At 45.5% G+C, this 25,724-nt stretch overlaps 1 protein-coding gene across 4 annotated transcripts in view; it reads right to left on the reverse strand.

The window, feature by feature from the left end:
* Window positions 1–25,724, reverse strand: part of slco4a1 (solute carrier organic anion transporter family, member 4A1) — a 192,891-nt gene that overhangs the window by 53,047 nt on the left and 114,120 nt on the right. For all 4 annotated transcript variants that reach the window (XM_078236701.1, XM_078236702.1, XM_078236705.1 and 1 more), the window contains 2 exons: window positions 15,638–15,684; window positions 8,188–9,076 (listed from right to left, as the gene is read on the reverse strand). In XM_078236701.1, the coding sequence (XP_078092827.1) occupies window positions 8,188–8,920 (733 nt within the window). In that variant the 5' untranslated portion in view covers window positions 8,921–9,076; window positions 15,638–15,684. The remainder of the gene's footprint in view (window positions 1–8,187; window positions 9,077–15,637; window positions 15,685–25,724) is intronic.

Genomic DNA, 25,724 nt, shown 5'->3' on the forward strand with positions numbered 1-25,724 from the left:
TATTTTACCATCTAACTTTCACCCCATTGTTTTTTTCAGTCAGGATTGGGGTATTCTAGGGAATGTAAAGAATGGAAGGAGACAATGATTCATTCTTTATGTTTTGTACTTGATGACATTGATCAACTTAAACTATCCAAAGATGTGCAGGTTAGGTTGATTGACCATGCTAAATTAACCCTAGTGTCAGGGGGATTAGCGGGGTAAATATGTGGGGCTGCGGGAGTAGGGCCTGGGTGGGACTGTGGTCGGTGCAGACTCGATGGGCTGAGTGGCCTCATTTTGCACTGTAGGGATTCTACGATTCTATCATCCCTGGATCTCTAAATACCCCAGCCAATTTTTTATTTAGAGCAGTGCAGTAATGATCATTCTCATGTGTCGTTAATACTTTGCATTTGTCTTTCCAGTTAAGAGACCATTTTTGATTCACTTATGCAAAACGCCACAGCAATGCTGTCTACAAAACTGGGAGGAAAAATAACTGGCCTTCGGATGATACAATTTTTCTCAATCATCTACTCAGGTAAAGGGAAAAACAAAGCTTGTATAATATCTCTGCTTTGGTGACATTTCATTATTTTCTCTTGCTCATTCTGAATTACCCTCAAGAAGGTTGTAATAAGCTGCCTGGTTGAACCAATGCAGTTTGTGCACAGAAGGAACTCCCACTGTGCTATTGGGGAATGAGTTCCAAGATTTTCTCTCTGCAAAGCTGGCAATTTAGTAACATATTTTCATGTCAGGGTGGTCTAAGATTTGGAGGTAACTGCAAATGGTGCTGCATGCTGTCCTTGTCCTTCTAGGCAGTAGAAGGAGCTGGTTTTGGGAGATGCTATTGTAGATGCACTTGGTGAGTTGCTGCAGTACATCTTGTCGATAGTACACAATGCAGAGTCCGTGTGCTTGTGGTGGAAGGTCTGAATATTCAAAGGGATTGAGGAGTGTCGAGCAAGAGGGCTGCTTTTTCCCGGATGATGCTGAGCTTCTTGGGGTTTTGTTGGAGTTGCAGTCAGGAACTGGAGAGAATCCCATGCAAGTGGAAAGTATTTAATCACTTTCCTGACTTGTGCCTCGCAGGTGGTGGACAGGCGTTTGGGGAGTCAGGAGGTGTATTACAAAATACCCAGTTTCTGATCTACTCTTGTAGCCATAACATTTATGTAGACTGGTTCAGTTACACGTCTGATCAACAGTGACACTCGAGGACGTTGATGGTGGGGGACTATGGTTGGAATTTTATCACTGAATGTCAAGAGGAGGTGGTTAGATTTTCTCTTTATGGACAGGATTACAGGCCTGACACAAATGTTACATGACACTAATCCCCCAAAACCTGAATATTGCCCGGGTCTAACCGCACGCAGGCATGGAGTACTTCATTACTCAAGGAGTTGCCAATGAAACTGAATTCCATAAATAAACTATTTATATTATTCTTGATCTATTTGTCTCCTTATTAATATTGCAAGCAAGTATTTTCCTACATTCTAGCGAGTTAATCATTATCAGAGATTGTTGATGGTGTTAGCTTTCAACTGACACATTGTGGAGTCAACTAGAATTATGAAGCCGGTTGGACAGGATTCCTGCTGCTGCAGCTGGACAATGCTTGTGCAGGCAAAAGTGATTTCTCTAACATTATGCCAGACCACAAAGATAACACTAATGTTTTCCAAAGAGGATCCAAGCCAAGAGCATTTTTGTCCACTCAAAGGTTAGATCTCTTCACACTTGTAAAAACAAAAACAAGACCAGAAGACGTAGGAGCAGAAGAGGCCATTCAGCCCACTGAGTCTGCTCCACCATTCATGGCCATTCTCAAGAACTTGCAACCAAAGCATAAGTCAAATTTCAGAACATCTCCTGTAAATACAAGGGAAGGGAACATAGGGGCATTTGACAAGCAGTCGCTCGATTCAGATAGAATAGAATAGAATAATGGAATCCTACAGTGCAGAAGGAGGCCATTCGGCCCATCGAGTCTGCAGCTACCACAATCCCACCCAGGTCCTATCCCCATAACCACATGCATTTACCCTAGCTAGTCCCCCTGACACCAAGGTGCAATTTACCATGGCCAATCCACCTAACCCGCACATCTTTCGACTGTGGGAGGAAAACGAAGCACCCGGAGGAAACCCACGCAGACACGGGGAGAACGTGCAGACTCCACACAGACAGTGACTCAAGCCGGGAATCAAACCCAGGTCCCTGGCGCTGTGAAACAGCATCATCATAGAAATCATAGAAACCCTGCAGTGCAGAAGGAGGCCATTCGGCCCATCGAGTCTGCACCGACCACAATCCCACCCAGGCCCAACCCCCACATACTTACCTGCTAATCCCTCTAACCTACGCATCTCAGGATTCTAAGGGGGAATTTTTAACCTGGCCAATCAACTTAACCCGCACATCTTTGGACTGTGGGAGGAAACCGGAGCACCCGGAGGAAACCCACGCAAACACGAGGAGAATGTGCAAACTCCACACAGACAGTGACCTGAGCTGGGAATCGAACCCGGGACCCTGGAGCTGTGAAGCAGCAGTGCTAACCACTGTGCTACCATATATATCAGTCCTGTTGTTTTCCTAATGTTTACTGTCCTATGTGTGTTGTGATGTGGAGATGCCGGCGTTGGACTGGGGTAAGCACAGGAAGAAGTCTCACAACTTTGTTGGACTTTAACCTGGTGTTGTGAGACTTCCTATGTATGTTCCCAGAAAGACCAAGATCCGAAGCCTGTTTCCCTGTCCGTTCATTAAACAACGTTAACAAATGAACCACTGTGTCACTGCGCCGCCCAAATAACAAACACTGGAAGTTCAAAATTATGTTGTAAACTCTCAGGCCTGGAATTCATTCCGTAACGCAAGGAATGGGACACAGTTCAAATTCACTGCTGAAGAGATTATGGAATATTTTGAGCTATGCATGCAAGTACGATATACCTAATCCCCATGGCTATCTATCCTCTGGTCAAATGGATCTCCACCATAATAATGCTCCTGTTTTAGTTGTGTCAGCATCACTGACTAATGTCTGTATTCTGATTCTCTGGGCAGAATTTTCCCGTTCCACCCACCACAGAAATTGTAGTGGGCGGGACACGGACCACTCAAAGTTCTGTTGACCTCAGGCGGGACTTTCCAGGCTTCATAGAATCATAGAAACCCTACAGTGCAGAAAGAGGCCATTCGGCCCATCGAGTCTGCACCGACCACAATCCCACCCAGGCCCTACCCCCATATTCCTACATATTTACCCACTAATCCCTCTAACCTACGCATCTCAGGACACTAAGGGCAATTTTAGCATGGCCAATCAATCTAACTCGCACATCTTTGGACTGTGGGAGGAAACCGGAGCTCCCGGAGTAAACCCATGCAGACACGAGGAGAATGTGCAAACTCCACACAGACAGTGACCCAAGCCGGGAATCGAACCCAGGTCCCTGGAGCTGTGAAGCAAGAGTGCTAACCACTGTGCTACCGTGCCGCTCTTGGGCGAGTACTGGAATATCCCAAGATATTCTTTAAGGATATCAATAGGAAAAGGATAATCAGGGAAAGAGTAGGGCCCATTACTGACCAAAGGGGCAATCTGTGGGTGGAGCCAGAGGACATTGGCAGAGTGTTGAATGAATATTTCACATCGCCTTCACCCAAGAGAATGAGGACGATGGTATGGAATTCAGGGAGAGAGACTGTGAGGTTCTTGAGCAAATTGACATAGGGAAGGACAATGTATTGGAGGTGTTGGCAACCTTAAAAGGATAAATCTCCAGGTCCTGATGAATTGTGCCCTAGGCTGCTGTGGGAGGCAAGGGAGGAGATTGCAGGGGCTCTGACCCAAATTTTCAATTCCTCTTTGGCCACGGGGGAGGTGCCAGACAACTAGAGAACAGCTCATATGGTTCCGCTATTTGAGAAGGGTTGTAGAGATAAACCAGGGAACTACAGACCAGTGAGTCTCATGTCAGTGCTAGGGAAACAATTAGCGAAACTGTTGAAAGAGAGCATCTATCTCCACTTGGAGAGGCAAAGCTTGATCAGGGATAGTCAATGTGGCTTCATCAGAGGGAGGTCACACCTAACAAATTAGATTGAATTTTTTGAGGAGGTGACCAGGTGTATAGATGAGGCCAGTGCAGTTGATGTAGTTTATATGGATGCAAAGCCTTTGACAAGGTCCCACATGGGAGACCTGTAAAGAAGGTAAATTCACATGGGATACAGGGTAATTTGATAAAGTGGATTCAAAATTGGCTCAGTTATAGGAGACAGAGGGTGATGACAGAAAGTGCTTTAGTGACTGGAAGCCATGGTCCAGTGGCGTACCACAGGGATCCGTGTTGGGCCCCCTATTATTCATCATTTGTATAAATGACATTGATGACTCTGTGAGGGGTAGGATTAGTAAGTTTGTGGATGACACAAAGATTGGACAGGTAGTTAACTGTGAGGCGAAGTGTCTTGGGCTACAAGAATATATAGACGGAATGGTCAAATGGGCAGATAAGTGGCAGGTGGAATTTAACCCTGAAAAATGTGAGCTAATACACTTTGGAAGGAGTAATTTGACAAGAAAGTGCTCAGTGAATGGTAGGACACTAGGAAGTTCTGTGGAACAAAGGGACCTTGGCATGTTTGTCCACAGATCTCTGAAAACGGAAGGGCATGCTAGTAGGGTGATGTAAAAGGCCTATGGGACACTTGCCTTTATCAATTGAGGCATAGATTACAAAAGCAGGGAAGTCATGTTGGAGTTGTTTTGAGCTTTGGTGAGGCTACAGCTAGGGTACTGTGTCCAGTTCTGGTCGCCACATTATCAGAAGGATGTGATTGCACTGGAGGGGATGCAGAGGAGATTCACCAGGGTGCTGCCTGGGATGGAACATTTAAGGTATGAAGAGAGGTTGCATAGGCTTGGGTTGTTTTCATTGGAGCAGAGAAGTCTGAGGGATGGCCTGATCGAGGTGTACAAGATTATGAGAGACATGGTCAGAGTGGATAAGGAGCAGCTGTTCTCCTTAGTTGAAGGGTCAGTCAAGAAGGGACGTAGGTTCAAGGTGAGGGGCAGCAGGTTTTGGGGGGATGTGAGGAAAAATTGTTTTACCCAGAGGATAGTGATGGTCTGGAATGCGCTGCCTGGGAGCGTAGTAGAGGCGGGTTGCCTCACATCCTCTAGAAAGTATATGGATGAGCACTTGGCACACCATAACATTCAGGGCTATGGGCCAAGTGGCGGCAGATGGGATTAAGTGGGAGTTCAGGTGTTTCTAATGTGTTGGTGCAGACTCGATGGGCCAAAGGGCCTATTCTGTGCTCTGTGATTCTATAAAATCTGATCATGGTGCTGATTAAAGGATCCAGCATTGAAGTTGTTGTTAAAGAACCATCTCATGTAGAATTATAGAGCAAGGTGACCCTGAAAGAAATTCTGGTTGAATTATCTTGTTTCATGTCATTAAAAAGTTACTTTTAATTCGTTTTGATTAAGCCTTAAACATGCTGTGATTGATTAATGTAGATTAATGATTAAGTGAGTTGAAGATTAAATTTTCAAGCAAAAGAAGCAATCGATATAAAGTTTAAAGTTTATTTATGAGTCACAAGTAAGCTTACATTATCAGTGCAATGAAGTTACTGCAAAAATCCTCTAGTCGCCACACTCTGGCGCCGGTTCGGGTACACTGAGGGAGAATTTAGCACGGCCAATACACCTAACTAGCATGTCTTCTGCACTCTCCTTAGGCCCAAACTGTTTATGCCACTTTTCCTGGATTTACCCCTATTTTGGCGGGAATTCTCCCACCTCACCCACCGCTGCAATTGTAGCGGGCGGGTTGCGGACAATGTGAAGGCCCATTGGCAGTCGGACGGGAATTTCCGGCTTTTAGACCAGCGCGGTTGGAGAATTCTGCCCTTTATGTTTGTGTATAGGCAAGTATAGCCCCCAGGATGTGAGGCACATACCAGGGCAGTGCCCTGGCACTACCCCCTGGCAGTGAATAAAAGTTAATTGTGTCCAATAATTACTGACAGGCGGGCCAAGCTATTGACTGCTAAAGTCAATTTGAGGTTTGAGTGAAGCAAATTTATTGAGAAAAGCATTTTGGTCTGAATAAAATAATGATGGTTGCAATTCTCCAAACTCGTCCACGGCTGGGATTCTCCGGTCCCGCCGCTGTGAATGGAGATTTGGCTGAGCGCCAAATTCTCCGCTCTCGCTGGCAGCAGTGGGTGAACAACATCAAAGAATTTGCGTTGATATCATTGAGTAGGAAAACAGCATGGTGCTGATGAAAGCGCCAGTTTTGACATTGTTTAGAACCATCCAGTAAAAACAGAATTCCAGGGTGTTCTGACCCTGAAAGAACTTCCGGTCGAATTAACTTGTTCAAAGTCTGAAAAAAAATGTTCCTCTGGATTTCAGTCCTAAAAGAAAATCTCGTGATTACAGTTTATCTTTTGAAAATGATACAAACTACTCTGACACATTTGTCTACCAGTGCCCAGGTAAACCAATGTTGCTCTTCAGTTAGCCATGTGAGATTATCATTCCCCATCGCTTAAGTCTCACTTTGCTTTCACATCTACAGGCTAGAGTTTACAGTTGCATGATACAATTGCAAGAGCAATTAGTACATGGCTGTATTAATCTTCACACAAAAATGAGCATTCTTAGCGTGATATGATTCATCCATCAATTTCAGCTGGATTCTCCATCAGAGAAAGAAATGCTTTAAGGGGGAGGTGGGGTGTACAAGGAAACATGTGTTCTGACTACGGAATGTGCAATGAAGCAAATTTGCACAATGATCTGTACAAATTAATGGCCTTTATATGCAGGCAAACAAGCAGGGCCAACTTGTTTCAAAAATTTCCCAACTCCATCAAATCAATTTTCAAGAGCAAGTCTTGTGTCATTTTAAAGGCATAAAAACATTTTTTTTTCCAAATTGGGAGATCTGATGGCTTTTGCTTCGAAATCTTCCCAAATGGGCAAAATATCTGAAAGACTGGATCATTCCCCCAAAGCAGCTGTCAAAGATAGAATTCTCAAACCATACTTTGGAGTTCTCAGTGGGCTCCAACAAGTAAATAATATAGTTGGAACCAGATCTCTACGATCTCTTGGCTAACAACATTCACATTTTAGTTTACAGCTTTGGCAAGGATTCCCTCAGGATTCTTTCCTCTCTGACAATTAACATAATGAGGCAGAATCACCATTTTTATCCCACTTCTCCCAAAGTTATTGCCTCAGGGCAGCAAATGCCTCAAGGAAGCGCCCTACACATTTATTTGTTTCCCAAACCGTGTGGGCGGCACGGTAGCACATTGGTTAGCACTGCTGCCTCACAGCGCCAGGGAACCGGGTTCGATTCCCGGCTTGGGGTCACACTCTGTGACAAGTTTCAATGATGTGGAGATGCCGGCGTTGGACTGGGGTAAGCACAGTAAGAAGTCTCACAACACCAGGTTAAAGTCCAACAGGTTTATTTGGTAGCAAATACCATAAGTTTTCGGAGCGCTGCCCCTTCGTCAGATGGAGTGAAAATCTGTTCTCCAACAGTGCACAGAGACACAGAAATCAAGTTACAGAATACTAAACACAGAACACAGTATTCTGTAACTTGATTTCTGTGTCTCTGTGCACTGTTGGAGAACAGATTTTCACTCCATCTGACGAAGGGGCAGCGCTCCGAAAGCTTATGGTATTTGCTACCAAATAAACCTGTTGGACTTTAACCTGGTGTTGTGAGACTTCTTACAAGTTTCAAGTCCAGATGACACTTTGACAAAGGGTCATCTGGACTCAAAGCATCAGCTCTTTTCTCTCCTTACAGATGTTGCCAGACCTACTGAGATTTACGAGCATTTTCTCTTTTGGTTTCAGATTCCAGCATCCGCAGTAATTTGCTTTTATCCAGGGTGGGATTGTGGTTGGTGCAGACTCGATAGGCCGAATGGCCTCCTTCTGCACCGTAGGATTCTATGAAAGAGGCATTGGTTGTTACCTGAAGAAATTAGGTCACACTTCTCAGCCTTAAAGATACACAAGCACGCAGCGTTACCGGTCCAATTGCTGCCATGACGATCACGCTCATGATTCACAAAGGCCTGAGCAAACTCAACATAGCAAAGACTGTACACATCATCGTTTCTACTTAAACTCACCGATATACACAGGAGCATAGTTTGACTTGACATTTTCATCCAGATAGGTCACTCCCAGGGTGTAGAGTGGAGTTGCTCCAATGCCGTGCAGGAACTGCCCAAGCATAAACAGAAACCGGTAGTTGGATGAGCTGGATGAACCCTCGCTGCAGTGCGTAGACTGGTTAGAGTGGCACAAGCCAATGTGCTCGGAGACGTTCACCACGTAATGGCCGGAGATGAAGTGAGGTGAGGCGAACACCACGGATCCCAGAGCCATGATCAGAACCCCCCAGCCAAGCCAGCGGGGCTTGTGACCGCTGCCGCCAAAGTAACTGACAAAGACCAGGCAGACGCAGGCCGCGATGTCGTAGGAGCTGGCAATCATGCCGCTGTGGTAACTGCGTAGGTCAAATCTCCGTTCGATTGAGGTAATCACGGTGTTTATAAATCCGTTTACTATCATCCCTTGGAGAAAAGAGGCACTGCAGAGGAAGAAGAGCATGCCCTTTGGTGTGTTGATAACCTGCAAAAACTTGGGCTTCAGCAGACCCCAGCCACACATACTTTCGGATTTGTTTGGGATTACTTTGTACTGGCTATTATATACCTTTGTCCCGTTGCACTGTATTTTATTGTTGGCTTCTGAAGAAGTCAGAGTGTCCGAGTTATTAATATTCGGGCAGGGCTCATTTAAATTCAGCAGCTCCTGTCTGGAGCTGAATGAAGTGTCTCCTGTTAAATGGCTCGACATTTCCAATCAGATTAGGATAGGTTGCCACTGTTCAATGATCTCCCACAATGTGGAATTCTCGTAGATAAGGAGTCGGAGGATGATGCCTTTCGGAGTTCCCGCTTAACAGTTCATTGTGCTGACGGATGACACATCCTCTTACGCCAATCTTATTTTCTTCATTATGCAAAAGAAACATAGTAATTGCCATCAGTTATATAGAATCCCACCAGTGCAGACGGAGGCCATTCGGTCCATCGAGTCTGCACCGACCACAATCCCACCCAGGCCCTATCCCCGTAACCCCTCACATTTACCCGGCTAATCCCCTGACATCAGGGTCAATTTAGCATGGCCAATCACCCTAACCCGCACATCTTTGGAGTGTGGGAGGAAACTGAAGCAGCTGGAGAAAACCCACGCAGATACGGGGAGAATGTGCAAACTCCACACAGACAGTGACCCGAGGCCAGAATTGAACCCGAGTCCCAGGCGCTGCAAAGCAGCAGTGCTCACCACTGCGCCATCGTGCAGGGGTTAGAACTATCTCCCTGATATTGTGCATTATGACAGAATTACCAATCTTTGTCTGGTTTCCACCACTGCACTCATTGATGTGCAGGATTTGAATATATTTGCTTAGTATAGTTTATGGTACCAAACCCGTCGAGGATTTGCTTTTGATTTTCCGACACTAACAATGGGAAGTTTTTCCTTCTACCATAGGGGGCGATCTTGAGCCTACGCTCTCTGTCCATGGGAATGGCAGCAGGGGTTCAGTGGAGTTTGCACATTCTCCCCGTGTCTGCGTGGGTTTTCTCCAGCTGCTTCAGTTTCCTCCCACACTCCAAAGATGTGCGGGTTAGGGTGATTGGCCAGTAAAACCCAGAAATCGTGAAGCTCGCCAACGAGATCTCAATTTCCTCACTGCCCCTCGCCGTAGACCCATATATCGACCCCTTGCCATCGTTTCAAACCTTGCCACTGTGACGTCATATGAACCTGTCATGGAGATTCCCTGGGGGGTGTAATGGTGTGCATAACCTCTGGGGGGAGAGGGACATGGCCAGATAGCTCCCTGGCACTGCTCTCTGGCACAGGTTGGCACTGCCAGGTTGACACTGTGCCGATCTGACAGTGCCCACCTGGTAGTGCCAACCGAAGCCAGCGAGCAGTGATTGGGGTGGACCCCAGTGAGAGTCTCAATGGTGGGGGTAGGGGGGGATTTATTGACTTGCGGTGGCGGTGGGGGGGAAGAGTGGACATAGGAGCAGTGGAAATGCTGGTGATGTTCAGGAGAAAAGAGGAGGGCATGTCGCCAATGACTGTTTGCCGAGGGGAGGGGGGTGCTGCCGGCTCTGATCGCTGGGGGAGCGGGGGTGGAGGGTGGAAGGGAATGAGGGCACCTGTGACCATGGGGTAGCGGGAGTCGGTGGGGGGGGGGGAATAGAAGCCCCTGAGACCTCTATGCTGGGTTGTGGTGGGAGGGGGGAGGTTATTTTTTGCTTTGATCGGGGTGCCCTTTGAAAACGCCACCCCATTGTGTCTAGGCCCCGCCCCTCAACATGACGGTGTGAAACCTGCTCACTTGGTCTTTTTTTTGACAAAGTGTCAGAAGATCTGGAGAGAGAAGCTGCCAGAATCTTGTCGGTTTTCAGTCAGACTCTGACACTTTGCCATTTTTTAGTAAGATCCCACCCAAAGTCCTGAAATCACGCCCTAACTTTTAAACTAGCATAATTATTAGTAATGTAATACACATCCCTATAATATGTTTTATTTATAATAGAAAAGAATGAAAGAAGTAAGGAGGGGCACAATGTTGTCGCTATTACGGGGCCAAAAATCTAGAGGCCTGAATTAACAAAGTAGAGATTGACGGGTTAAATTTGTCATCGTGACATTTTGTGAATTGGAATTGCACATAATTGTACATAATTCTTTTCCAAACATAACGAGTAAAAATGACCTGAGCATAGTTGGATTGACTAAAATCTGATTTGCTTCGTTACCTGACATGGCCTGATCTGATCAACATGGCTGACCGGTCTGACCTTTGACACAACCCAGTGAGCCACTTATTCAAGAAGGCCCAACACCACCATCTCAGGGAAACAGGGATAAATGCCCTAAGAACTTAGGCCTAGGGATGACTATTAAAAGTAAAGTGGGAGCAGCACATCTGTACAGACACTTGTGTTTGGTTAGAATTTGAGGTGAAAGGGCGAGATCCATTGCTGGGTGATAAACAACAACAACAAAACAGCAACTTGGACTTAGACTGTACCTTTCTTAGATTATGAAGGGCGATGGGAAGCAGGCAGGAAAGTGGGGTTGAAACCAGGATAAGATCAGCCAATGTTAAATGACAGAATGGACTTGAGGGGCTGAATTGCCTCCTCCTGCCCTTAATTTCAATGTTACTTGTAAAAGAAAATGCATTCAGGGAGGTGCACAAATTCAGTCATGGGGGCACATTTTCAAATTCATCAACCAAGTAGCAATCTTGTTGGGCACGTTAAAGAAAGTGCTTGATTTCTGCCTGGGCAGTTAAAGTAAAAATCTACCACAATGATTTACAGAATCCCTACAGTGCAGAAGGAGGCCATTTGGCCCATTGAGCCTTCACCGACTCTCTGACAGAGCATCCCATTCAGGCCCTATTCCTTTAACCTCACATATTTACCCCGCTAATCCCTCTAACCTACACATTTTGGGACACTAAGAGGCGATTTAGCATGATCAATCCAGCTAACCAGCACATCTTTGGACTGTGGGAGGAAACCAGAGCACCCGGAGGAAACCCACGCAGACACGGGGAGAATGTGCAAACTCCACACAGACAGTGACCCAAGGCCAGAAGCGAACCCACATCCCTGGCGTTGTGAGGCAGCAGTGCAAACCACTGTGCCTCCGTGCCACTGAATCAATTTTACATGCATATTTATTATTTTGATCCATTCTATTTCTTAATTCAATCCATGTAGCAAAGGGTTATTGGAAAAAGTTTATTTGACATAACTGGAAAGAACCTCAATGCGAAGGTCACAGGGATTATTGTACTCTGTCATGGTTTCTCAAGAAGGAGGTAATAGCAGCATGAGGTCACGATCAAATAAGGAAATGGGGAAAGATAGCGTGAGTTGAAACAAGGGAGGTGACAGAATATGGAAAACAGATTTCTCTGCTCATAATAATGCTCTGGGTTATGAGCAAGACACTTGGGGCAGGATTCCCTCCCCCTCCACGGAGTATTTTTCAGTGGCAGAGGTGGTCCGCCATTGGCCAGTGGTGGGATCTTCCAGTCCCGCCGATCTCCATGGGGTTTTGCGTGCCCTGCACCCTTCACCACTAGGGATCACGCAGCAGGGGTTCGCCATCGGAGGGACTGAAAGATCTCACGGGCGGGAAGGGCAGGAAAATTTCAGCCTTCATGATTTGCTGCCAAAAACAAAGTCGGCATTTTATCAAATACTGTACACGTGATCAAGGACTTAGGAAATTAAGATTGGAGGTGAACATGGTTGTGCAAGAGCCACGTCACTGAGTGTGCTGTAAAAGGTACATTGTGTTATGGTTAACTGTTTGATGACCGTAAGGCACATGCTAATAAAATTGATGAGTTTTATCAGGAGAACTGGCTTATTTCTATGAAGTTTAACAACACCAGGTTAAAGTCCAACAGGTTTATTTGGTAGCAAAAGCCACACAAGCTTTCGAGGCTCTGAGCCCCTTCTTCAGGTGAGTGGGAATTCTGTTCACAAACAGAACTTATAAGACACAGACTCAATTTACATGAATAATGGTTGGAATGCGAATACTTACAACTAATCCAGTCTTTAAGAAACAAAACAATGGGAGTGGGGAGAGCATCAAGACAGGCTAAAAAGATGTGTATTGTCTCCAGACAAGACAGCCAGTGAAACTCTGCAGGTCCACGCAACTGTGGGAGTTACAAATAGTGTGACATAAATTCTGATTCTAGGATCGCATGATAAAGACTCAGGAGGAAAAAAGCAGAAATATTTATGTGAAATAGTGTGACATAAACCCAATATCCCGGTTGAGGCCGTCCTTGTGTGTGCGGAACCTGGCTATCAGTTTCTGCTCCGCGACTCTTCTTGCCTTCAAACAACCGCACAACCTCAAACAGACCATTGTCCGCAGCAAACTACCCAGCCTTCAGGAGAACAGTGACCAAGACACCACACAACCCTGCCACAGCAACCTCTGCAAGACGTGCCGGATCATCGACACAGATGCCATCATCTCACGTGAGAACACCATCCACCAGGTACACGGTACATACTCTTGCAACTCGGCCAACGTTGTCTACCTGATACGCTGCAAGAAAGGATGTCCCGAGGCATGGTACATTGGGGAAACTATGCAGACGCTGCGACAACGGATGAATGAACACCGCTCGACAATCACCAGGCAAGACTGTTCTCTTCCTGTTGGGGAGCACTTCAGCGGTCACGGGCATTCGGCCTCTGATATTCGGGTAAGCGTTCTCCAAGGCGGCCTTCGCGACACACGACAGCGCAGAGTCGCGGAGCAGAAACTGATAGCCAGGTTCCGCACACACAAGGACGGCCTCAACCGGGATATTGGGTTTATGTCACACTATTTCACATAAATATTTCTGCTTTTTTCCTCCTGAGTCTTTATCATGCGATCCTAGAATCAGAATTTATGTCACACTATTTGTAACTCCCACAGTTGCGTGGACCTGCAGAGTTTCACTGGCTGTCTTGTCTGGAGACAATACACATCTTTTTAGCCTGTCTTGATGCTCTCCCCACTCCCATTGTTTTGTTTCTTAAAGACTGGATTAGTTGTAAGTATTCGCATTCCAACCATTATTCATGTAAATTGAGTCTGTGTCTTATAAGTTCTGTTTGTGAACAGAATTCCCACTCACCTGAAGAAGGGGCTCAGAGCCTCGAAAGCTTGTGTGGCTTTTGCTACCAAATAAACCTGTTGGACTTTAACCTGGTGTTGTTAAACTTCTTACTGTGTTTACCCCAGTCCAACGCCGGCATCTCCACATTATTTCTATGACTGTCCTGTCTGGAGACAATACACATCTCTTTAACCTGTGTTTAATGCTCCCTCCACTCACATTGTCTTTACTTTTAAGACTTGATTAGCTGTAAAGACTCACATTCCAATTATTATTCATGTAAATTGAGTTTGTGTCTTTGTGCCCTGTTTGTGATCAGAACTCCCACCCACCTGACGAAGGGACAGCCTGTTCCAAAAGCTAGTGCCTTTTGCTACCAAATAAACCTATTGGACTTTAACCTGGTGTTGTTAGACTTCTTACTGTTATTTCTATGACTAACAGTCCCTCCATAACTTACCCTAGCAAAGATGAAGTTTAACTTTTAAGTTTATTTATTAGTGTCACGAGTACACTTACATTAACACTACAGTGAAGTTACTGTGAAAATCCCCTAGTCGCCACACTTCAGCGCCTGTTTGGGTACACTGAGGGAGAATTTAGCATAGCCAATGCACCTAACCAGCATGTCTTTCCAACTGTGGGAGGAAACCGGAGCACCCGGAGGAAACCCATGCAGACATGGGGAAAACGTGCAGACACCGCACAGACAGTGACCCAAGCCGGGAATCGAAGCCGGGTCCCTGGCGCTGTGAGGCAGCAGTGCTAACCACTGTGCTCAGAGTACACAGTACACCTCGACAATAATAACAAAACCCCCAGTGTGTGCCCCATACCGGCAGTGACTTACCTCTGCAAATCTCAACCATGGCCGCTGAATCGACACGGTGGCACAGTGATTAGCACTGCTGCCTCACAGCACCAGGGACCCGGGGTCAATTCTGGCCCTGGGTGACTGTGTGGTGTTTGCACATTCTCCCTATGTCTGCATGGGTTTCCTTCAGGTGCTCTGGTTCCCTCCCAGATGTGCGGTTAAGTTTGAATGGCTTCAGTAAATTGCCCCTTAGTGTCAGGGGGATTAGCATGGTAAATACAGGGGGTGACAGGGATAGGGCTTGGGTGAGGTTGTTGTCGGTGCAGGCTCGATGGGCCGAATGGCCTCCTTCTGCACTGTAGAGATTCTATCAATCTGACCATGGTATTTTGTTGGTAAATTGTTTGTTAATTACTCAGCAGAGGATTCCTTATTCATACCAGGATCAATGTGCAAAAAGGATTGAATGCAGAAATTGTAGGCTGCAAATAACAAATACACCCCATGCATTACACTTCAGATAGAAATTCCCAGCAGGAATTGGTGCGGCCATCCCATGCAACGGAAGCCAATTTGAAACCTACCCAAAGAAAGCCAAGTGCAACTAAAGAGGAACAAATCTAATGCTCCAATGCTAAAACTCAGTCCAAGTCCTCAAGCTATAAAGAGTGGGTGAGAAGAGGAGATATTTGTGGTGCAGGCAAGAATAAGCTTGGGTTTTTAAAAAAAACCTTCAGATAAACATGAAAATCTAGATCCAAAATGTGAAAAAAGGAAGGTGCAAGTTGTACGCAGAAGTAGAATCGGGAAATATGATATATATTTCTTAGAAATTTTAAATAATCGGCATACAGACGGATCAAAAGCAAACACGCTCTTGAAGCTTCTGTTGACATCAAATTTATTCTATTCATTTAAAAAGTCTACAGAGGAGACCTTCAGTATTGACTTCTCCAGAAGGTTATAAAATAATATTTAATACTGTTGGTCAAATATATAATATAATAAATGTACTTACCAAAGTAATTTGAGTGTCTCTGAGGGTCAGTTGAGAGAGTACTGCATCTAATTAGAGCAGCAAAGAACAATGTGTTAGCAACAGCACTGACTGATGAATGTTGAAAAACCCTTTCTTCAAGACGAGTGCAGTCTTCTACTGTGCAAGTTACAAAAGCAATGAAAAGATTTAGAAGGGAAAGCTGTGTCAAAACAAGCCAAACAGTCTGCGAGATTGTTCATCCTCACTTAACTTTCAAAGAGTGTTCAATAACATAAGATAGTCGCACTACAGTCCACACTGGGGTGGAGTAGGTGGAGCTTTGTTCTGCACGTGGTCCTTGCTACTTTCGACATGGGAGTGCTTGATACTAAATTTGGAAGGGTGCCCAAATTCCAAAGTGGAATCACTGATCACCAGGTAATTCCTCACCTTGACAACCATAAAATAAAAACAGCACCTTAACCTTACCTCAGCTTCATGGATAGGCAAGACCACACAGCAATGAGAATAATGTAGACATTATTAATTGCATAGTCTGTGTTCGGAGCTTCTATCCATTCATAAACAATGGACCAGCAACTAATAATCATACCACAGGCAGGATTTTGCTGACTGTGTTGTGTTCCTCACATCAGGAGGAAATGTGTTTTGCTGACTGTGGTGAACCATCGTTGGTTCCCACTGGATAGTGCTGAGCCTGGGGCTGGCCAGTACTACAAGGGTGTACATATGTTACTGTTGGATTGTGCTATTGGGGTTAGGGTGGGGTTGTTACACCTTTGTACTGTAGTGTTGTGGCACATCTCAGTCGGGCTCCACCTCCTGGGAGAGGTATAAGAGTCCCTGCTCTGGCCGGGACCCCTTCAGTCTGGGATAGTGTATATAAGTTCTGGTAGCTTCGTTAACAGTAAATAAAAGCCTTTCATTTACTGAGCTTCAAGCCTCGTGTCTGAATAGCGCATCACTGACACACACATGTAGACTGTGGGAATTCTGCTCTGACCAAGACTGCAAGAAACTACAAAGAGTTGTCAACGTAGCCCAGTCCATCACGCAAACCAGCCTCCCATCCATTGACTCGGTCTACTCTTCCCGCTGTCTGGGAAAAGCAGCCAGCATAATTAAGGACCCCATGCACCCTGGACATTCTCTCTTCCACCTTCTTCCGTCGGGGGAAAAAGATACAAAAGTCTGAGGTCATGTACCTCCCTAAAATTAAGTTGATCTTTCTCTACACCCTAGCTATGTCTGTGACACTACCCTCTCCTTTCCCTCTCCCCTATAAATGGTATGCTTTGCTGTATAGCGCGCAAGAAACAATACTTTTTACTGTATCTCAATACATGTGACAATAATAAATTCAATCAAAATTCCCCTGGAATTTTCACTCCAGCAGCCAATTAACTTGCTGCCGACGAGGCAGCCGTACTATTAATGGTGGGTCACGCCACTATCCCTGGCTGCAGCTGCAATTTTAAAAGCCATTGGTGGACCAGTCAGTCAACTGCAACCCTGAAACAAGGGGTGCGGGCAGTTTAGGTAGTGGCAATTAAGAGGGAGGATCAGCCCACGATTCAGCAACCCCTTCCATGTGGAGGCAACCCATAAAAGGAGGCAGGTCCTTTTCCAGAGGATGGGAAGGGGGGAAGCAACCAGTCGTAACCAAGAAGGCCTGGCTGGAGCTGGCAGAAGTTGGGAAGAGATGAGCATTCATTGCCCAAAACTGGATCCAGTGCAGGAAGAGATTTAATGACATGGTATAGTCCAGAAAGGGGAATGGCATTACTAGTTGGCATCTGGAAGCCCAGCATCTATTGAAAAGTGCCTATAAAACTGAGGGCCAGGTGGTAGCATGGATCCATATCAAGCAATGTTAGCACTGAGATGTACAGACATCGTCTGCTGGATAGCTGCCTCATCTTGCCATCTCCATGGCATGGTGCTGCACATTTCCATTGCCTCAGGATGAGAAATGTGTGGGTGCTATGAAGCAGCACTGGCTTTGCCCACGTTCACTCTTGCAGGAGCTTAACTACTCCAGGCAAGCACTGGAGTTAACGTGAGGCCTCAATGGGCAGGGGACGGGCAGGATTCAAGCAATGGGGGTTCTTCTCTGGGTGCTTTCACAGCTGATGACATACCCTCAGCACCTTCCACAGTGACACACACACTGGATATTGCTCTGATGACTGAGGTGGCCCCTTCGTAGGTGCAGGTGGCCCCAAATATGCCGGGCTCCAGTAAGGTTCAAGCATCCAAAGATGTGAGGGCTAGGTTGATTGGCCGTGTTAAATTAACCCCAGTGTCAGGGGGATTAGCAGGGCAAATATGAGGGGTCACAGGAATGGGGCCCAGGTAGAATTGTGGTCACTGCAGACTTGATGGATCGAATGGCCTCCTTCTGCACTGTAGATTCTATGATCTCAAGGACGGAGGCCAAGACCGTCTACTCCATCAGGACAAGAAGGTAGAAGTCTAACTCTACATCAACCTGAGGTGAAGGGGGAGCACCTTGTAGAAGTTACTGTTAAGTGTGGGCCTAGATGCATGGACTAACATTGGGGGTTCACTAGATGACATTTATTTATTCCTACAAACTTGTTTGATGAAGGAAAATGGTGTTGGACAGTGAACTGAAACAATTTGTACATTCATTTCAATACAACTATTGACATTAATTAAATCTAATGAGTGGATTCTCTGTACAGGTGAGGCATCCGAGAGTATTTGTCTTGATGATGGTATTTTCACCCAATGGTTATGGGCATGCACAGATGATGAGGGTCTTCGAATAGAGATTAGTAACCCACACCACCGGGAGGGGAATTCTTGGCTCAACACCCCCTCCACTCCTGCAAAAGCTCAAGGAGTTGTGAATCTCTGTGCCATGTTTACCCCACTACCTGGGTCAAGTGGCACTTCTTGAGATGCTTCATGATCATCCTCCTTCTCTGAGGATATTGCGCTCACAGTGTTTTCCTCTGGCTCTAGTGCTGCTCTCCTCTGGAGTGTCAGGTTGTTTGATGCGCAGCAGATAATGATGCAGGATACCACTGAGGGTACATACCACAGGGCTCCCCAGATTTATCGAGGTGTTGAGTCCTCATTTTCAAGAGACCAATGGCCTGATCACTGGTGGCCCTTGTGGTCATGTGACTAAATTTGTCTTTAAGCTGTTTGTTGGATTGCGCACAGGGATCAAGAGCAATGGGAGGAATTTTCCGGCCCCATCATGGCGGGTCTGGAGAATGTGGTGAGCCATTCAAATGTCCATCCACTTTGGCGGGACTGGAAGATTCTGCTGTTGGGAGGGACTGAAAAATTCCAGCCAATGTCTTCAGAGGATACCGCTAGTCCCCTGGGACCCAGCCATGAAGGTGCCTGGAAGAGCTCAGGCAATTGGAATTGTTGAAGGATGTTCAGGTTATGACAGTTTCCTGTGAACCTCACACACATCTGCCAGATGTGCTCATGGTGGTCACACACTCTGTGAACATTGAGCAAGTGAAAGCACTTTCTGTTCACAAAAACACCTGACTGCTGCTTTCACGGCCACTTGTATACAGTCAAGAACCCCCTGTACCTGGGAAATTCCGCCTTTGGCCCCTGTTGTAAACTGGATATGTTGGACAGCCCAATGGTACAAAGCATCTGTGACCTCCTGTATGCAGCAATGGACTGCTGACTGAGACAGATCAAATGCATCTCCAGGTGGCCTGTAGAAATTGATGCCAATGTCATCTTTAAGACAATGGATGTTGACCACCCCCCCTCCCCCCCGACCACGCTTCAGCGCTCCCTCTTCCTAGTGTCCTCAGCTCCTGTTCAATTGTACAACATAATTCCACCACCGCCTCCTTGGAAAGGTACATTCTGTGTAGCCATTGGTGCTCAGATATCTCAATGAAGCTGAGTCTCTTCCAGTACACGCACTGAGGAGGATAGCACCTTCTGTGAGACCAGGCTGCACTAGCTGTCCCATACATCCTCCTTGTTCATCTCCAATGGCTTCCTCTGGAACTCCCCTGGCCTCTGCAACGGATAGTGGCACGCCCATCTCTGGACCACTCAACTCCTCACTGGAGTCTGAAAACACAACACCCATTGCCAGCTTCCACTGCCTTGAGGCTCTTAATGGCCTTTGCCCTACCTCCAGGGGCTTCTTAGCATCTGGGAGGCACATTTCCAGCAGCAGTTCTCTTTGACCCCACCCAGAGACAATGTTCCATCAGTAGTTTAGGTTTCAAGATGGATTTCATGTATTTGAGCAATTATTTGGTGCTTTCAAGCTCCAGGTAAATTGATACTGGAAACTACTGCTAAAAATGATCACCTCCCTGAACAATGAAACGTTTTGCTTTCAGTCAGTAATGTATAAACAATGGGACAGATTTTTATTTTCATTGCCAAACTGCTATATTGATGCAAGATGTTGTTATTGGATGAGCTCACCTGTCCATTGCATTGAAGGTGAAAATCTACCCCAATGTCAGAACTTTTTTCCCACATTAAAACGCTCTTTTAAAAACAAACTCCTTCTACAAAATGTTGAACCTGCCTCTGTTTTTTCAAAGGGCTTGGGTTACTAATCCATTATGAATTCAATTACTTTGGAAATAACAGCATTTGATGTAAGATGAATGAAACCGGAGTTAAATGGCTGACTTCCAACATTTTGCTCGAGAGGCCAGTTGTTTGTGTGTGTGTGTGTGTGGTTTAAGATGTGTGTGTGTTTGTGTGTGGGGGGTTTATGATGGGCGTGCGTGTGCACATGTGTGTGGCGGGTTTATGATGGTTGTGTGTGTGGGATTTAAGTGTGTGTGGTTTAAGAGTGCATGTGCATGGGGGGAGTTATAATGGGTGAGCGTGTGTATGCGTGTGTGGTTTAAGATGGGTGTGCATGTGTGTTTGTTTGCGTGCAGAGGATTTTATGATGGTGTGCGTGTGTGTGTTTGTGCGTCTGTGTGTGTATGTGTGTGCGATTTAAGATGGGTGTGTATATGTGTGTTTGTATGTGGGGGGTTTTATGATGGTGTGCGTGCGTGCGTGTGTGTGTGCATGCATGTGTGTGTGTGTGCGTGCGGTTTAAGATGGGTGTGCATATATGTGTTTGTGTGCGGGGGGAGGGGGTTTATGATGGTGTGCCTGCTTCTGTCTCTGTGTGTGTGTGTGTGTGTGTGTGTGCGTGTACACTGGAGTGTATGGTGCAGGTGTGTGAGAAGTGCAGGGGAGTGCATGTGAATAAATCTTCAAATGGAGCAGGTAGTAAAGTATTAAGTAGCCGACAGTGGCTACAGATCTGCTGCTTTGCTTGTTTGCTTTAAACAAAACAGAAAAGTACACCTTGTGATCATTAGTTTAAATTGACTACTTGGCTCTGCATTCCAGGCATGCATTTGATTATGCACAGGACTCTGCTTTCTCACTCAATGTGAATGTCAACACACAAAATAGCCACAACTCCTGAATCACAGGCTGTTCAAAAAAATGTAATATGGAAATGGATGGTGGAGTATAACAACAATGCTCACTATACATCCCATTGAAAAACCCCAATATTAAGGGCTAATAGGAAAATATCAACAAGGAGCTTCATAGAAACCTTTAGTTAACGTAAAAGTACTTCACCTTCCCAGTACTCAGGTTAGAGCATCTTTCAATCTGATACCGAACTAATTAAAATGTGGAGTTGCCGGCATTGGACTGGGGTGGGCACAGTAAGTAGTCTCACAACACCAGGTTAAAGTCCAACAGGTTTATTTGGTAGCATGCTGCCTCCATCAGGGGCAGTGCTCCGAGAGCTCGTGCTACCAAATAAACCTGTTGGACTTTAACCTGGTGTTGCGAGACTACTTACTGTAACTAATTAAGGGAATAAATGTGGATTCTTTTTTGTGTTTAAACATATCAGCATGAAAGAAAAACTAACTTTCTTGCCCCCAAAGTGACCGAAGATGTCTACAGAGATAATGCCTGGGATGTTTTGAAGCAAATTGGTCAGTATAATAGGGACAATTGAATTAGAGCGGTTTGAACAGACTGCATTATGTTTAATGGTTACTGATTAGGGTTTAAAAAGTTCTACAAATTCTATGATGTGAGCTTTCAAGTTAATTTATGACTCAATTTATGATCTAGACTGAGAGACTTTGCAATGTTCACTGTTGGAAGCCATCGGGTCAAAGACTAACAGGTTGTTACCTGGTGATAGGATCCCCCCAGTAATTGACTCGTCCACTCTGGGACAGAGTGGATAGTCAGAAGCTTTTTCCCAGAGTGGAAGAGTCAATTACTGGGGGGCATAGGTTTAAGGTGCAAGGGGCAAGGTTTAAAAGAGATGTACGAGGCAGATTTTTTACACAGAGTCGTGGGTGCCTGGAACTTGCCGGTGGAGGTAGTGGAAGCGGATATGGTAGTGACTTTTAAGGGGCGTCTTGACAAGTACATGAATAGGATGGGAATAGAGAGATATGGTCCCTGGAAGGGTAGGGGGTTTTAGTTCAGTCGGGCAGCATGGTCGGTGCAGGCTTGAAGGGCTGAAGGGCCTGTTCCTGTGCTGTAATTTTCTTTGTTCTTTGTTCTTTGATTCAGATATCAGGAAGCATTAGATATTCAGGCCAGGAATCAGAAAAACATGCGAGAAGGGACAACTTCACTCACCTGAAGCATATTTTGCAAGTTCAGGCATATGCTACACTTGAGTTTTGAGCTGTTCTAATTGATGTTCAAAACATCATGTGCATCCAAAATTCCAACTCTCAAGGCAAGAGAGGAAGGAAACAATGGGGCAGTTTAAGTTGCTTTTGGATTGCATGAATTTGTGCTAGGTGGCATTTTTGCTCTGTATTTTTAAAATTCAAAGTTATGATGGGAGATATAGGAACATGAACACTTACCCGGATAAGTGTGTAGTGATCCATTTTGGCAGATCCAATGGGATGGAGCAGCAGTATAAAATGAAGGGTACCATTCTTAGCAGTGTAGAGGATCAGAAGGACCTTGGGGTCCGGGTCCATAGGACTCTTAAATCGGCCTCGCAGGTGGAGGATGCGGTCAAGAAGGCGTATGGCGTACTAGCCTTCATTAATCGAGGGATTGAGTTTAGGAGTCGGGAGATAATGCTGCAGCTTTATAGGACCCTGGTTAGACCCCACTTGGAGTACTGCGCGCAGTTCTGGTCACCTCATTACAGGAAAGATGTTGAAGCCATTGAAAGGGTGCAGAGGAGATTTACAAGGATGTTGCCTGGATTGGGGGGCATGCCTTATGAGGATAGGTTGAGGGAGCTTGGTCTCTTCTCCCTGGAGAGACGAAGGATGAGTGGTGACCTGATAGAGGTTTACAAGATGTTGAGGGGTCTGGATAGGGTGGACTCTCAGAGGCTATTTCCAAGGGCTGAAATGGTTGCTACGAGAGGACACAGGTTTAAGGTGCTGGGGGGTAGGTACAGGGGGGATGTCAGGGGTAAGTTTTTCACTCAGAGGGTGGTGGGTGAGTGGAATCGGCTGACGTCGGTGGTGGTGGAGGCAAACTCGTTGGGGTCTTTTAAGAGACTTCTGGATGAGTACATGGGATTTAATGGGATTGAGGGCTATAGATAGGCCTAGAGGTGGGGATGTGATCGGCGCAACTTGTGGGCCGAAGGGCCTGTTTGTGCTGTGACTTTCTATGTTCTATGTTCTATGTCCACGACGCTATTAAGAAGGAAAGTTTGCTTGAGAAATTTAGAAGGCCATCAAACCTTTCCCACAAGACCATCCTATGGATCTGAAATCAACAAAACGATGAAAAGGAATGAGTGAGTCTACCACTCAGAGTTGTGATGGGTGTTTTCCTTAAAGAGGAGTGAGGTTATTTCAGAAGTTATAAATAGGCATGGAGCCGAAGGGGATTCATAACAGTTGAGGTCAGATGAGTCATTCAGTTTGGATCCTGGGAAATATTTCTTGCTTTGACAAGCTGCTCAAGTATGTTTTGTTTCAATTAGGGAGTAGTCATTAGGTAAGAATGGCCTATGTTCAGAAATTAGTGCCAAACCTCTCTGTTAACAAGACAATTCTTCTTTAGATAATCAGAATCTCTGCAGTGCAGAAGGAGGCCATTCAACTCATTGAGCCTGCACTGACAACAATCCCACCCAGGCCCTATCCTCATAACCCCAAGTATTATTCTGCTAATCCCCCTGATACTAAGGGGCAATTTAGCATAGCCAATCCACCTAACCTGCACATCTTTGGGCTGTGGGAGGAAACTGGAGCGCCCAGAGAAAACCCACGCAGACATGGGGAGAACGTGCAAACTCCATACAGACACAATTACCCAAGGCCAGAATTGAACCCAGGTCCCTTGTGCTGTGAGGCAGCGTTGCTAACCACTGTGCCACCGTGCCCGCCCTAACCTTCAGAAAAGAACAGAATTTGGACTTGGTGGATTTGTGGCACTTCAGCACTCCAGAGGTGGACTTTTTGTCTTAATCTCGAAACTGAAAATAGTAGTATAACAGAACTAAAATAGCCGTGAATCTGGTTATTGATGCATGTGTAGGAATTACTATACAGCAGATCATGCTTCAATCTCGGTGTTCCTTTATGTCCCCTTGCTGGAGATTGGATATTAGTCTATACTGGGAAAATAATTTATTCATGGAAACTGAAATTTCTGGTACAGAAAACAGTATCAGCATTATCTAAATTAAAAGCAAAATACTGCGGATGCTGGAAATCTGAAACAAGGACAGAAAATGCTGGATAAACAGGTCTGGAGAGAAACAGAGTTAACGGCTGGTATTTTACGACCTCACTCGGGTGAGGCTCATAAAATCCCGCCCGAGGCCAATGGAGAATTCCGTTTTGCGAGCCGCGCCCACTCTGGGGGTGGTAAAATTCCGGCAAATGTTTCAGATCTAAATGATCCTTCTGCAGAACTGTTCTGAAGAACATGCTAAAAATGAGAAAAAAACACAGGCAAACAGAAGATCTAAACTCTAATTACAGGTCATACAGATAAGGCACATTGCACGTGGCACAATAGGGGTCCTATAAATGGGAAGTTGAACCTTACACTTTTACGTCATGACATTAGATAAATTTGATGTTACTCTTATCATGAATGATGAACATGCCAGCACCGCTTGCCTTTCTATACAAGACGGATAACAACCTGAACAATGTGGAAGTTTCCAGCTAATTTTTGTATTGAAGGTTGATGGGTCGTTCTATTAAATGTAGATTTTGATCGCAGTCCGGGCTAAAAGGCAGGCACAATTGATGCCTTCGGAGGAGTACACACCCTGAAAACACGAGTTTTATCCTCACAATCACAATTGTGTAAATTCCAGTCGTCTCATTTCCCAGCCACACGATACTGTGCATCAGGAATAACACTTCCCACAACCTAAATTTAAACAGCATCCTTGTTGTGGATCTCATTCAGCCTATGGTAAATAAGCTGGCCCTTGTTGAAGATTGCAAGCATTTTTTCTTTCTTGCATCTGCAAGGAGGCATGCCTGGTGGTCAAATCTGTTGCAATCAGGCAATAATAATTAACCAAAGCACATAGCAAGACCACAAAAATTAGAAGTGTTGGTGACATCGTGGTATTGTCACTTAACTAGCAATCCAGAGACCCAGGGTAATGCTCTGGGGACACTTGTTCAAATCTCACCACAGCAGATGGTGCAATTTGAATTCAATGAAAATCTGGAATTAAAAGTCTAATGATGACCATGAAACCCATTGTCGATTGTTGTAAAAACCCACCTGCTTCACTAATGTCCCCGAGGGAAGGAAATCTGCCATCCTAACCTGGTCTGGCCTACATGTGGCTCCAGAGCCACAGCAATGTGGTTGACTCTTAAGTGTCCTCTGAAATGGCCTAGCAAGCCACTCAATTTTAAAAAATTCATTCATGGGACATGGGCGTCGCTGGCTGGCCAGCATTTATTGCCCATCGCTAGTTGCTCTTGTTCAGAAAGCAGTTGAGAGTCAACCGCAATTCAAGGGCAATAAATGCTGGCTTGGCCAGTGATGCCCACATCCCCTGAATGAATTGAAAATTCCACCAACACCATGTAAGGTTCATGGATGACTGAAATTGTCAGTTTGG

The sequence above is a fragment of the Mustelus asterias genome, chromosome 20 (genome assembly GCF_964213995.1).
Source record: "Mustelus asterias chromosome 20, sMusAst1.hap1.1, whole genome shotgun sequence".
Taxonomy (NCBI): Eukaryota; Metazoa; Chordata; class Chondrichthyes; order Carcharhiniformes; family Triakidae; genus Mustelus; species Mustelus asterias.